The 15,213-nt window shown below is 45.5% G+C and overlaps 1 protein-coding gene across 1 annotated transcript in view; it reads right to left on the reverse strand.

The window, feature by feature from the left end:
- Positions 1-2,757: 2,757 nt before the first annotated feature.
- The window catches only part of YPEL2 (yippee like 2), a 70,035-nt gene continuing 57,579 nt past the window's right edge, over positions 2,758-15,213 (reverse strand). The window contains exons 3-5 of the mRNA XM_038758932.1: positions 12,814-12,857; positions 10,984-11,092; positions 2,758-7,448 (exon numbers count right to left, since the gene is read on the reverse strand). Coding sequence (XP_038614860.1) covers positions 7,359-7,448; positions 10,984-11,092; positions 12,814-12,857 — 243 coding nt within the window. The 3' untranslated portion in view covers positions 2,758-7,358. The remainder of the gene's footprint in view (positions 7,449-10,983; positions 11,093-12,813; positions 12,858-15,213) is intronic.

Raw genomic sequence — 15,213 nt, forward strand, 5'->3', positions numbered from 1 at the left:
TCTTCATTCATTAATGAATATTTGAGGTATCCCTGGGCTCAGTACAGACTATCCAAAGGAGAACCTGGACCGTATTTTCAGCTTCTCCTGGATTCTTTGTGAGAGCACACTGCAACTAGATTGATCAAAGAAGCACAGAGACTAGATTAAGCCAAACCCAACAAACATTCTGGAGGTACACGTTCACTTTGGGAGCCCCCGTTATTCAACTCATTAAACAACCCCCAGGCTGGATAAATGAATATCGCTGGACTTCTGGATGCAGAAACAGAGAAATAGTTCAGAGTAGAGAAGCAGCGTGGCCTAATGCACAGAGCACGAGCCTGGGAGCCAGAAGCAGTATGTTAGAGCTAACTTGCTAATTTTAGGGTTTTGGATGCTAATGCTCATCCAAGACCTAGCAATAGTCACTCCTTATTTGTTGGGTTTTTTAATGGCATTTATTAAGTGCTTACTATGTGCCAGACACTGTACTAAATGCTGGGGTAGATACAAGGTAATCAGGTTGGACCCAGTCCATGTCCCACGTGGGGCTCACAGCCTTTTCCCCAGTTCACAGATGAGGAAACTGAGGTACAGAGAAGTAAAATGACTTGCCCAAGGTCACACAGCAGACCAGTGATGAAGCTTAGAATTTAGGTCTTCTGAGTCCCAGGCCCCTGGCTCTTTCCTGTAGGCCATGCTGCTTTGGTTTTGAGATGAGGACTCAATATGAGGAAAGAGAGACCACACACACAAGTGAGGCAAAAACTTATTTTGAGAGTCAGTTACGCAAAGGGAATCCTCCAGGGGAATATATATATATATATATATATATATATATATATATACTGCATTTTAACAGGGTCAAGTCTTCCCATTATCCTTTGATCCTTTGATTCATGTGGATTCTTTTGAAGGCACTGGTCATACCAACAAGTTGATTCGGAGCATTTGTACCATGATTTCAGTCAACCATGCCAAGGTTAGGACGGATGTGTACATAACCTTAAGCCCACTTTAGCACCAAAATTACTGAGGAAAAGGTATCCATTTTTTTTAAAAAAATTACAATATTCCTATTTGCTATAAAGCTACTTTTTTTTTCAAACCAAAGAATCTTCGCTATTCCTAAGAGGAGGTATGTAGGAGGAGGGTCCCCAGGGAAATCTCCATGAGCTGGAATGTTCACATTTGCTATAAAGTAAATCAGCACCCACAGTCCATTTCTTTCCTGGAAGCGGCCCTGCCTGGAGCAGAACTAGCCATTTGGTGGCCTTGGGCAAACCAGAAATCCATGACTGTGAAAAGGGCTAAATGAGCAGAAATACCTGCCCCTCCAGCAGCTCTGCTCCTTACTTTTTGCCCCTTTCCTCTAGACTACAAGTTCATTGTGGGTATTTTAGACTGTGAGCCCACTGTTGGGTAGGGACTGTCTCTATATGTTGCCAACTTGTACTTCCCAAGCGCTTAGTACAGTGCTCTGCACACAGTAAGCGCTCAATAAATGCGATTGATTGAGTGACTGATTGTGGGTAGGGTACGCGTCTACCAACTCTGCTATGCTGTACCCTCCCAAGTGCTTAGTACAGTACTCTGTACATAGTAAGCGCTCAATAAATACATTTGATCGATTGATTGACTCAGTCCTGGATCCGTCACCCCTGGACATGGAGGAGGCTGTTTAATCAGTCGATGCATTTACTGAGTGCTAACTGTGTGCCGAGCACTGTATAAAGAGCTTGGGAGAGTATAACGGTATTGGGAGGGAGCGTGGGCGGAACCAGAAAGGGACCCCCTCACCAGTGATCAATCAATCAATCAATCGTATTTATTGAGCGCTTACTGTGTGCAGAGCACTGTACTAAGCGCTTGGGAAGTACAAGTTGGCAACATATAGAGACAGTCCCTACACAACAGTGGGCTCACAGTCTAAAAGGCGATCACCTTGCTTCCCCAGCCCCCAAAGCCAGTTTTATGTCTGCCTTACCAATTAATACAGACATTCCTCCCCTTATATAATACTCTTCTCTTAGCATTTTTTTGTGATGGCACTTCTGAGTTGTCATGCCGATATTTCATTACAGTTCTCTTCGCTTACAGAGAGCACTTTGGTTTTCTAGGACACGCGCCGAGCCGTGTATGTGTGTTCTGTGCGTGCATACATGGGCTCACCGGGCAGCGACCCGGCACCGACACATATAGCTTACAGCTGCTCATTGGCATTGAAGTTATGCATATGTTTATTAACATGCAATTACTTAAATTCATAACCTTTTATTACAGGGACAACATATATTGCTATTTGATCGCGTGAGTGAAATGGGTTAAATATGTTGAGCGTTTTTGTCACTGAACATATTTGTACTGTTTTGGTCAATATTTGGGGATCTTGGGAACAAATAATGCACTTGACATTATTTCCTATGGGAAACTATATTTTGTTTAGCACTCCTTTCTCTAAAACTCCATTTCAATATACCAGTTAAAGAAGGCTGAGGTGGATCAGTGTTTTTCGTGTTTCTTCACCTGATTACCCAAATCTGGCCTTGACTAAGATGGAGTTGCTGGTTTTGGAAAATGAAAAACATTCATCTCAATATTCTTCTAGGCTGGGAAACAGAACGACAGAAGAGAAGAGTGTTAGAAGGGGAATATTTCCAGAATAGCAGGATCTAATTTTATTTTCAAACTATCGCATTTCCACGAGGGCTCAGGCTTGCCTTTCTTTCAGAGTTAAGGAGGTCGGAAGATGGACAGACAAGCCAAACTCTCCCCTTAATATTTGAAAACTTTATTTTCTCAAATGAGCACCAACACAGATTGGAACTGACAGAAACAATGCACTTTCCACTAATACTGAATCACTGTGTACCAGTACAGAAAAAGGTGAAGACAAATCATCTGAAAACAATTACCTTTGTTACTGAATCAAGGTGACATGAAAGAATGGCCCCCTCCCCTGCCAACCCCTTAACAATTAACACAATTTGTAAACACAAGAGCATTAACAGATTAAAGAAAATCTCTGAGGGTTGGGAATGGAGAGCGATCCCACTCACCCAAATTCTGAACAAAAAAATTAAAATCGTGAAGAATTTGGTCAGGTGGGAATAATTTATGTCCCCTCCTTCATTACCCCAAGACGCCAACGGGCTTTAATGTATACATTTTAATTTAACCCCATTCCCACTTCTGCAGTGTTTTCTCACTTTGGATAGTGCTGTTAAAGGTGATAGAAGTTCATCGTTTCGAGGATTTGATTTCTCAGGTCTCTTCCTGACCCTGAGGTTTCTGACATTTTAAAAAGCTGTTTACCCGCAGGCATGTGTTCCATAAATGTTCACATAAGGAATACACTCACGGCGCAATTAGAAAACATCTAGGTTTGACTTCTTTGATTTTTACACGGACAACAGATTCCATCATTATGTTTAGAAGTTGTGCACAAAGAAAAAAAGAAAAGAGCGTGCAGCGGCAACGCAACAGAGCAAACGGCTCCACATCCAGCAGAACGCATCCCAATGGTTTGTGCTGTTGGTCCACTTGGAGACAGAGGATGAACAATCAAAAGAGAAAGCAAAAAATAATAATAATAAAGAAAACCTTACTGCTGGAGGTGTAAACTTCACTGTAGCTACCAGAGTGTCCCCTGTGAAAAGGAAAGTGGGAGCCACATCCAAAAATACTTCTAAAACACAGACGGTTAAAAATGAGATTCCAATGTGTCGGAAATTGCCTCAAATAGAGAAAACATTCTGAGTCGCAACTTAATGCATGTCAACAGATTTCATCTTTCTTTGTCTTTTCTAGCCAATCCTGGTGCAAGAGAGAATTCAATGCACAATCTGGCGATGGACCACCGATGTCAGTTCTACTGGAATAAAGAAAGCAGAAGCACTGCTCTTTCGCATCCTCCGAACACAACAACAGCATTAGAGAAAACAGAGTTCACCGGTGGTCGGTGTTTCCCTTAAAACGTCTCTCAAGAAATGCCAAGGATACAGGAGAATTTCAAAACAAAAGAAAAAGTGCTCTCAGGGTATCTGAGAAAACAGCACCAAATATATTATTTAAAAAATTAAATATTATTTACAAAGGTAGATTTCAAAAGCGGGCGTTCCTGTTCTGCACACGTTACCGGCGGAAACTTGCATCGAGAGGACCCGTGTTCGGCAGACCGCTCTCCCAGCACGGGTGACCCGCCTCATTTTAATTTTAGCCCATCCTGTTCCCCTTCGTTTGAGATGCGAGGAGCAGACTCAGGTGACAGGCTCCGGCCCTCAGCGTCTCAGTCCAGGCCGAGGCAGGCCACGAGCGCCCGGTGAACTGAAAACTGGACACTTTTGGTTTGAAAATGAAGGCAGCCATTCCCTTCTTCCCTCTCCCTCCCCTACCTTCCCCCCACAGCTCCACATACTCACTCCAGTGAGCTGGATCTACCAGTGGCCTGTGCGGGTGAGGTCTTTAGTTATACTCTGAGTAGGTTATGGCAGACTGCAAGCTTGTTGTGGGCAGGGAACGGGTCTGCCAACTCTGTTACACTGTACTCTCCCAAGCACTTGGTACAGTGCTCTGCGTGAAGTAAGCGCTCAATAAATACGACTGACTGAAAGAAAGAATGAACTAACTGAGCCCGCCAGCTGATGCCGTTCGATTTCCCGGCTGCGGTCGCCAATGCTTCCTGCACACAGTAATCGCTCAATAAATACGAATGAATGAAGGCTTCCAGACGTTAAATGGAAGGGCCATGGGTGGACCGCGAGTTATAAGAAGCACTTTAGGTTTAGTTGACAAAGGGAAGTAGGCCTAAAGAGGGAGGTTATCTGCATTTGGGACAGAAAGCATCATCCTATTGGCTTTTTAGCACATCGGGCACCCGATAAGCGCTCAATTTTTACAGAATTGGATGGAACAGGAAAGAGAATCTGGTCATTGGCTTGTCAGACTGAAGCAGAAGTCAGGGCCTGCTCCCTCAGGAACTCATGAACAGCAAAACTGGTCTTCCCCTGGACCTCACGGAACTCAAATACACATCCTGACAGCTCCAGTTCAAATTAAATCTCAAAAAATATCCTCAGCTTCCAAACATTTTAACAAAGCAACTCCCAAGGGATCAAGTCCCTTAGGGTTGAGAAAACTCCAGTCCCTGCTTAAGGGAGTCTATGCAAAAGGGATTTTCCTTGAGCAAATCCAGTGGCCCTAATCTATGGGTTGCCCAGTGGGAATAGATGGGGATACGACTAGTTGTGAACGGGGGGGCTCACTCAGAATTGTTGGAGCTTCAAGGGTTTTTTGGATGGGACCGGGGAGCTGATCAGATGGCCAGAAGCTAAAATCCGGTGCCAATCTGTCCATTCTGACAGGATCTACCTCTGGCGGCCAGAACCGACTACTCTCATCTCCCCATGCCTCAGTTTCCCCTGTGAAACTTGCCAGGGCAATTTTGAGACTGGCTGCATTCTGCCCAGTGTTGGAAGAGCACGGAAAGGTGCTGGCATTTTGCTGGGAGCAAATAAGATGCCAGAGACTAAATGCTCTTTCACAAGCCAGCCCAGTCCTACCCTGGAGCAACTCAGCTTCCAGAGCCGATAAAAGTCTCCTTGTCGGTCAGAACTCTATGTTTTCAAATTGATTTTACCACATCTGAGTGAGTGACCAGGGAGACCACCTCCCATTCCTTTACACCCTTCCACTGCCCCCGATCGCCCACCCTGAGTGGAAATCTGATTCCATTCAATCCAGAGTCAATCCTAAAAACTTCTTGAATCCACTGATCTACACATCAGACAGCGGAACATTGGATTTCAGATTCCCACTTTCATCAACACACTATCTGTGACACCGAGGTGGATTTTCCTACTGGATCGATCTACTTGAAGAACGAGATGCTGAGAATCACACGCATTTAAATAATAACAGTAACAAGAACAACAACAGTAACAACAATATTTTTCAAGCTAAGAAACGAACTTAACTCAGTTAAATAAGTTTTATGTCATGCACCAGATTCTGGCTGGATTTGCTGTAGAACAAATTTCACAGTGTTGATAAAACATAACGAACTTCTCTTTCCCTCACGAACCCTCCTCCTCCGTTATCATGGAGTTTGGGGAAAAGATGATATTTGATTTGTTATTTCTAGTTAGTCATCCAACTCACTCACTCTCCTTTGCTGCCCCGATTCACCCGTCTAAATAACAACAAGGGAAATTGCAGGGCTTCATTATTTGATCTTCAATGGCCTGGAAAGACAGGTCTGCAGGCCAAGGGATCCATTCTCCACTGCTGTTTCCATCGAAGGATACCCCACTCTCTGGGAGGAATGCTGACTTCTAGCTCATCCTGGAGTCAACGCTAAGACTAGCTGCTCTCAGGGAGGAACGGGAATGAGAGAACCATCTCCAAATTGGTTTCTCTGACCCCTTTTCGGCCGCGATTTAACCCACCCGAGATCCGAACTGTTCCTGGAGCATCTTCTAAGCTTCCTCTTCAGTCTGGGCTATTCTCTCACCTTCCCTATTTATTGGGCCCCTTGTCCCAGGCTTTGGTCCCCTTCCTTTCTTGGGAAAATTGGGTCTTGGGCGTTTGACGGATGCAAGGCAGTTTTCCCTCTTGCAGAAGGGGCAGAGGAGAAAACAACTCGGGGATTGGTTGAGACGTGAGCAAGTCATCAAAACCCCACGCGCACTCACCACAGCCATTGGTTTCCACCCGGGGAAACCAGCCACCTGCCCCTGAAGCAGGTGAAAGGGACCGGGGCCACAATCGCGCTCAGTTTGATACCCACACACGCCGGTGTCAGGAACAGAAATTTCTGGTCAAAGAGAGAACGTGATCATGAGGTATTTTTTCTTTTGTTGTTTTTTTTGTCCTCACAGACAAGTTGATCTTTTCAAACCTGGACAACCAGGACTTTAGGAGCAACAAAACCTCGTCCTTGCCTCCACCCTCCCACCCCCCAGCCCCAGGATGTTCAGGGGTCTCTTTCCTTCTCCAGTCCCTGTACCACCGCTATCCGGCTCAAATGCTGCCTCCCCCCACCCAGCCCCCGGCGGCCTGTTTCGGTGGGTTCTCACCCCTTCGTCGGAGTGGAACGTGGCCGAGCTTACGGTGCATTCGTTCTTTTTAGCCAACACTAGAACAGAGAGAGAAGCCAGGGTCAACTCACACAACAGACACAAAGCGTAGAGACAGAGAGACGGCAGCTTAGAGGCTAGTCACCAGTCAAGATGGAGTTAGGGTGGGAGGATGCCCCCGGGTGGGGAAAGCCTCTAAATGGGTGGAACCAAACGTTCAGTCACTCTCTCATTCTTGGGTATAATGTTCGGTTGGATGGCATTCGCTTAGACACAGGTTTGGGTGGACTCTGCCTCCGTTCAATCCCAGCCATTATCCTTGATCATGTGCGCTAGTTCAATGATGTATTTGCCTTCTTTATACTTCTGGCTGCTCTCAAAGGCATGTTCCTAGCCAACACAGAGAGAAAAGGGGTTTAGCGACCACAGGACAAGCAGGCTGGAGTCCCTGAGGAGCGGAGGGGTCAAGGAGGTGGTGGGGAGACTACAGTTCCTAGCTGGACCGTGGGCTCGCGGAGAGCTCGAGGCAAATCGCGTCCACCTTTGGGCCTCCGTTGACCGGCTTTTTACGCTCACTGGGCTGGAAATGACTCAGGGCCTGGGACCCTTCCCCTCTACTATCATCATCATCATCAATCGTATTTATTGAGCGCTTACTATGTGCAGAGCACTGTACTAAGCGCTTGGGAAGTACAAATTGGCAACATATAGAGACAGTCCCTACCCAACAGTGGGCTCACAGTCTAAAAGGGGGAGACAGAGAACAAAACCAAACATACTAACAAAATAAAATAAATAGGATATGTACAAGTAAAATAAATAAATAAATAAATAGAGTAATAGATATGTACATACATATATACATATATACTTCCACGGGCCAGTGGGCCTCCAGTGGAGTTCAGTGATGATGATTTGGGATGGATGGAAATGAACCTATTCTATACTACACTAGCCAGTTATATTGTGTCTGGCACTTATTATGCTCATTATCACAGTTGAAACTGCTTTGTACTTCTAGAGGACCAGAATTCATGAAAAAATTTCTGAGGGCTTGTTTTTTTTTAATTATTATTTTTTATGGTATTTGTTATTTGTCAGACACCGTCTCAAGCGCCGGGGTAGGTACAAATTAATTAGGTCGGACACACTGCCTATCCTGCATGGGGCTCAGAGTCAAAGTAGGAGGGGAACAGGTATTTAATCCCCATTTTGCAGTTGAGGAAACTGTGGCACAGAAAATTTAAGTGACTTGGACAAGGTCACATAGCGAGCAATTGGCAGAGCCGGGATTAGAGCTCAGATCTTCTGACTCCCAGGACTATGTTCTATCCATTAGGCTACACTGCTTCTCTTGTTCCCATGAAATGGCCCAGCGTAAGGTCAGTCAGGAGGGCAGGGAGATTTGATGTTTTCTAGAAGGCTGAGACCTTCAGAGGAAAGACACTGACTTGTGATGTAAAGGACTGTGGGAAAATACAATTTGCTAACCATTTCACTTCATTCCTCCTGCCTGGGCCTACCTCTCCAATTCTCCTCTACTGAGTCTCCTGCATCCAAAATGAGGAACTGCCCTATACTAAGAAGAGGGAGAAACTTTCCTGGAGTTTGGCACTGAAAAGTAAGTGTGAGAATAAGCCCATTTTATCTGGACTCTGGAGGGGGAAGAGTCAATTCACAACACCTTACGGATTACTTTCAGAGCTGGGGAGCTTCCTACCGAGAAACTAAGGACTTAACAGTGATTTTATTAATAGCTCATGAAGAATAAAATCTTTGTGGCCTTAATATATACCAGTCGCCAGTTTTTGTGTTTGCCTAAAATCTTAAATTATTAGATCAGTACAATCCCCTCCCTTTCACTCCCTCAGAATTACCAAGGAACAGAATCCCACTGATAATAGGGGGTTGTGAGGGCAGAATTTCTCTGAAATTTGTCCTTTATTCTGGGCCAGGGTGAAGCTGTAGCTCTGGTGCTTTTAGTCTCAGAACAGAATTTCAGGGCTGAGGTGTTTGGCCTTTTGCTTTTAAATCACTTCACAAACCAGCTGGGAAAGCAGGGAATGCTCAGAGCTGGCGGCTTTTTGGTAACTTTCTCGGCCACTCTGCTGTAATAAAGGAAAGTATTAGAGACACAATTGGCTGATGCGTAATTGTGTTTTCAGGATAAAAGGAGGTTACAAAACAAGACCTGGTTAAATGTTCAGGAAGATTTCTCTTTTGCTTTCTCTGACTTTGTTATGCACCCGACATGAAGGAAGTATCAAGGCATAAAGGGTCAAAAAAGGTTGTGAGGCAAAAAATAAAGGGAAAGATTCAGCCATCCTTTATTATTTGTGGTAGTAAGGGAGGAGAAAAACTTCCATAACTGAAATCCACTAATAATTTAAATTTGTGCTAGCCACTGTAGTTTCCCACCACTTACTAAAACCACCAAATTGAAAGACTGTCTCATTTGTTTCGCCTCCTCCTTCTTCGCACATCCCCTGGTTGAAGGTGCTTACTGACAAAGAAGAGATCGGAGGGTGGGAAGGCAGGACAAGTAGTAGGGAACCTGGATAATTCAAAATACCTGGATAATTGAGGAGAGGTTTTATTAAGCTGTTAAGTGGAACAACCAGCATAGGTCTCTTCCACCTCAAGCACTCATCCCATGGGCCGGGTCTGACCAAAGAGACTCAGAACAGATGCCAAGCACCTTGCTCTGTTAACATGGCTCCTAAAATGGGAATTTGTTTCCCCAGTTATTTCAGCGTGGGGTCAAAACATTGATATTTTGCTTGCCGGTGATGCCAATTTCTCAGTCAGTGCTGCTCTGAATAACCCAGTTGGCTTTCACCCCTGTGGCAGACCAAGAGCAATGACTGCAAACTCCCTGAAGGCAGGCCTGTGCCTTTTGCTTCTGATGTACTCTCTTAGGTACAGTGGTATAAACACAGTAGGTGCTCAATGAATGCGTACTATAAATACTGTCTGTACCAAATAAATCAGTGATGTCTATAGACGGGGCCCAGCAGATGCATTGGTGGGATCTGGCTGATAATGGTTCTCTCTTTGGGAGAAGCTCAAAGCACTTAAACACTATAAATCACAGTGGGTAGGAGAGGCTGGGGGAAACAGAGGAATGGGAAGGGTAGGAAAGCTGCTTCTCATACATGCTGACTCCCTCAGAACCCCAGGGGTGTAGGTAGGAGAAAAACATACACAAACGTGCACACATATACACACTCTCTCTCTCTTTCTCGCTGTCTCTGAACATTTGAAACAAATTACTAAAAGTGAGCCAGGAGACATGGGGGAGGGGGAAAGGAAGGGGAATGGTATGATCAAGGCCTCCTCAGACTCAGTTTCCTGCTCCTATTCAGGTTAGATCTACCCACAGAGGTTAGAGGATTCAGCTCTGTCCTTGGCCTCTCCCAATTTGATCCCCCCCAGGATGTACCGGTGGCAACTGCAGCTCAGCTCCTGTCTGAGCCGAGGGGCATGATGACGAGGTGGCCGATCCAATCAATTGCCCCAAGTTCTGCACCTGAGAGGGGGCCTGCCCCTTTCCTGGACTGAACAGCAGAACTCAGACTCTAAACAGTATAAGCTCACTATGGCAGGGAACGTATCCACTAATTCTGTTGCAGCGTACGCTCCCAAGCACTTAGTACAGTGCTCTGCACATAGTAAGTGCTCAAGAAATACCAGTGATCGACTACATTTGCCCTCCGAACCAAAGGTCATGGCCTCAGTTGGAGAGGTGGGAGAGAAAGGGTTGAAGGAGGAGAATTCCTAGAAACTAGTTTCACTCTATAAACTCCCCTCCCTCCCCTCAGTCCAGTGCTATCGGGTTGGATGAGGGAGGAGGGACGGGGAGACACACACACACACACTCACTCACTCTGTTCCTGCCTCCACGTTCAGACTTCACCATACTTACATATTTCCAGCCCAGGGTGGTTTTGCAGTTTTCACAGTAAATATCTGCGACCGCGTGGAGTCCTGTGAGCAACACCCGTTCTTCTGCAGGTCCACAGCCCACATTAACTCTGTGCCAGGGACAGAAAACAGGAGATGGCTGCCAGGTACACGTGACACCCTGAGTCATTCATACTGAGTTGCCAGCAGAAATGAACAGCATGGGTTCTCCAAGAGAACTATTCTGGGGAAGGGATTGGATTCAAACGAGAATAGCCAGAGGCCAATAGTTGAGGCGGCGGTGGGGGCAGGGGGGGAGTGTGGGGAGAAGAAAGGGCTCCATCCACCTGGAAATCTTTCAGGTCAAATGATTTTCAGATCTGCCTATCCTGGACCAACGCTAAAAGGCTAATTTTCTGCCAAGCCTAATGAATGTTTAGAAGGTTTCAGCCTTTTGGGGAAAAAATGATATGTGAGCTGTGAAATCCCCAGCCGAGCAGGGAGCAGCCGGTGGTCAAAGCGGAACTCTACAGATCAAGTCTGGTGGAACGGAGCGGCCCAGATCGCAGGAATGGACTCCGGTCCCCAGGAAGAACAGGGTGCCTGGCTGCCATTAGAAATGGAGAGGCTCCAGTCAGTTCCTGTTCAGGACTCATCTTACCATCCTTTATTCCAGCACTTTCTAAGGAAAATTTCCAATTTTAGAAACATGTCCCCGGGGGGGCCGAGAAAGCTGAGCCTCCGGGAACTGCTGGGTGAGGTGTAAACTCGCAGATACCCTCTCTCTCTTCTTTCTAGCCTTCTTTGCATTACACCCTCTTCAGAACATGCACTCCACCCCAGCCTGGGTCCAGGATTCAGAATCCTCCACTTCTACTCCAATGACAACTCTGAAGCAGTCTTGCTTATTAACAACAATAATAATAATAATTGCAGTATTTGTTAAGGGATTACAGGCATTGTATTAAGTGTTGGGGTGGATACAAGCAAATCGGGTTGGACACAGTCCCTGTTTCATAAGGGGCTCACAGTCTTCATCCCCATTTTATAGATGAAGTAATTGAGGCCCAGAGAAGTGAAGTGACTTACCCAAGGTCACACGACAGACAAGTGGAGCCATGATTAGAACTCAGGTCCTTCTTACTCCCAGGCCCATGGTCTATCCACTAGACCCCGCTGCTTCTCCCACTTATAAACTCACTTCCCCAAAAGAGGCAACTTGGGAGGCTCCCAGCCAGGCAATACGCTAAACTGCACCCTATGGTTACATCATAGTTTGATGGGGAAAGTAGGGAAAGGGTGGGGACGACAGGTGGGATTGTTGTTTTATCCGGGGATAAGAGGGGTCTTGGTTCTTTTGTTAGAAGACCGGCTTCTTAAAAAACCAAAACAAAAACCCCCCACCTGGACCTAACTCCGGAAACAAATCGGAGAATGGAAGTCTGTGGCGTTGGCTTCCTGTTCCCCAGTTTAGGAAACACCCATCAAAAAGGAAGGCAGGTTCTGCTGCTTAATGACTCTCTAGGGTTGCTATCTTGGCCCCCTAAAGCAGCCCCGAACGATCTAATCCCATTTCAGAGCGAGACCACGCACCTAGATCTGTGACCTTTGCACACTGGATAGTCACCCCACCCCTAACCCCACAGCACTTATGTATATATCTTTAAATGATAGATTATAAATTATTTATTTATATAAAAATCAGTCTCCCCCTCTAGACTGTAAGCTAATTACAGGCAGGGAACCTGTCTGCTAATTGTCTCGTATTGTACTCTCCCAAGCGCTCAGTAAAGTGCTCTGCACATAGTAAGCGCTCAATAAATACCATTGAGTGATTGATTGAGACACTCACACTGAATTAAAGAGGTAAGCTCGTCCTTGGCTTCCTTGGAACGACTGAAAAACAAGAAAACAAACCAAACATTAGAGATGAATGGTGCTCCCCCGCGGGGAAACCAGGACCACCTGGACCAGAGGGCACAGAACCAACCAAGTTTAGCCCACTTGGTGTCTGGAGAGGAGGAGGAGGAGGAGAAGGAGGAAGCTCAGTCGAGATCTCATCAAATCCTAGAGCCCTAATGCTAGGAGAAACCCTGAGAGGTCATCAGGTCCAGCCCCCTGCCTCCAGACTGGTCACTGACCAAACCACCCAGGACAAATGGCTAGTACATATTTGAATTTTAAAAAATCGCTAGAGACGGACATGCCACAACCTCCTTCGGTACCCTGCTGAGATATTTTATCACTGCAGTAGTAGAGGACATCTTCGTAAGGGTCCCCTGGGATCATAACTATGTATTCATTTCCTCTTGTTTGGTCCTCAGTGGGCATGGACACGGAAAGAACTAGCTTTTTGTTGTTGTTTTTTTTTTACTGATGTTTATTAAGTGCTTGCTATGTGTCAAGCACCGTTCTAAGCTCTGGGGTAGATACAGGGAAATCACACCAGGTACAGCCCCTGTCCCACATGGGGCTTACAGTCTAAGTAGGAGGGAGAACAGGTGTGGAATTTTGCAGACGAGGAGACTTAGGTACAGAGAAGTGAAGTGACTTGCCCAAGCCAGAACAGCAAGCAAGTGGCAGAGCCGGGATTAGAACTCAGATCCTCTGCCTCCTAGGACCATGCTCTTTCCATTATGCCACGTTGCTTCCCACAGTTAGACAGTTCATGGTGATGGACAGTTCATATTCACTTCATAAAATCCCTTATAAAAACCAAAGACATTCATTAAGGCATCCCTTAACCTCTGCTTCTCTCTAGGCCAAATAACCCTAATTCTTTAACCTTTCTTGGCCGGTTCTGGTTTCCAGCCTTTTATTCATTTTTGACACTGTTCTCTGAACCTTCTCCAGCATCGCTACATCTTTTTAAAAATATGGTGGAGATGAAATTTTTATGAATCTCTGACCAATCTAAGAAGGGTTACTTCTTGACCCTTGTAGGTCACATTCCTTCTGATGGACATTCCACAGCCATGTGGTTTTTACTAGAGGCACAACTATGAAATATTATTTTTCACAGTAATAATAATAATGATGCCTCCAAGTTGTATTCCAAAGTGCCTTCACAATAATTTTCTCATTTTGTTTTCACATCATCTCCGTGAGTGGCTAGCTTTATTAACCCTGCTTGACAGAGGAGGAAAGGCCTAGAGAGGCTAGGCTACTTCCCCAAGGTCACATACCAGGTCAGTGGAAGAGCTGGGATTAGAACCCAGATCCTCCGACACAGACCCGTGCTCGTTCCGTCAGTCCTCAACTGCCTTTGGATGCAGTCTCACATTCGGCTTCTGTTGAACTATGTCCTCCCCCGATCTTTCGGACTATGTTTGATCCCAGCCCATCTTTCTCCATCCTGAATTTGTGCTACCTTGCTTTTTGTCACAAATGGACCATTTGTACTTGTCCCTACAGAATTTGATCATATCCTTGTAATACCATTTTTCCCGGTTTGTCCAAGTCACTCCAAAATCTATCCAGTCTTCCAAAGCGTTTACAGCTCCATCGATCAATTATCTCATCCAGATCATCGAAATGGACTCCGGCTAAGGGCTCCTCCTGGAGAATACTGTTGTGTAGGTGACGTCAGTTGACACCAACGCAATTAGGACTAACCACCTAAGAGTCGTAGATAATCAACGAACCAATGGCATTTTTTGTGGGCAGAGGATTGTTCTAAGTGTTTGGGAGAGTACAATACAATACAGTAGATAGACAGGATCCCTGCTCATCAGCGGCTTACAGAGTAATTCCCAAATTTGGTGATGAGAGTACCCTGAATTTATGTAGCAGTTTTCTTTTCCACAGCCTTTCAGATCACTTTTCTCATTTTATTCTCCTAAGATCCCCATGAGAAAGAGAAAGACAGATATTATCCCTGTCTTTTTAGAGAGACGGGTGACTTCCTGAGGACACGCAGCAGGCCAATGGGTGAACTAGAACCCGAACCCAGGTCTTCTGACTCTCAGATCCAAGTTCCTCTCACTGGGACAGGTTGCCTCCCATGTGGGAAAGAATCCCAAGTTTACTGAACTCTAGCAAGATTGTGTCTATTGTTTCTGTCCTACCTATGGGTTTCTGTCACTCACAAAGAAAAGATTCCATTTGTCTGGCACCATTCGGTCTTCCCACAGCTGTGTTGGTTTCTTCCTAGTACATGGGGCCCTTATTATTACATATTATTAATATATAACAGTAATAATCATCATCATGTTCGTGGTATTTGTTAAATATTTACCACGCATTAAGCACT

The sequence above is a fragment of the Tachyglossus aculeatus genome, chromosome 17, assembly GCF_015852505.1.
Source record: "Tachyglossus aculeatus isolate mTacAcu1 chromosome 17, mTacAcu1.pri, whole genome shotgun sequence".
Classification (NCBI taxonomy): Eukaryota; Metazoa; Chordata; class Mammalia; order Monotremata; family Tachyglossidae; genus Tachyglossus; species Tachyglossus aculeatus.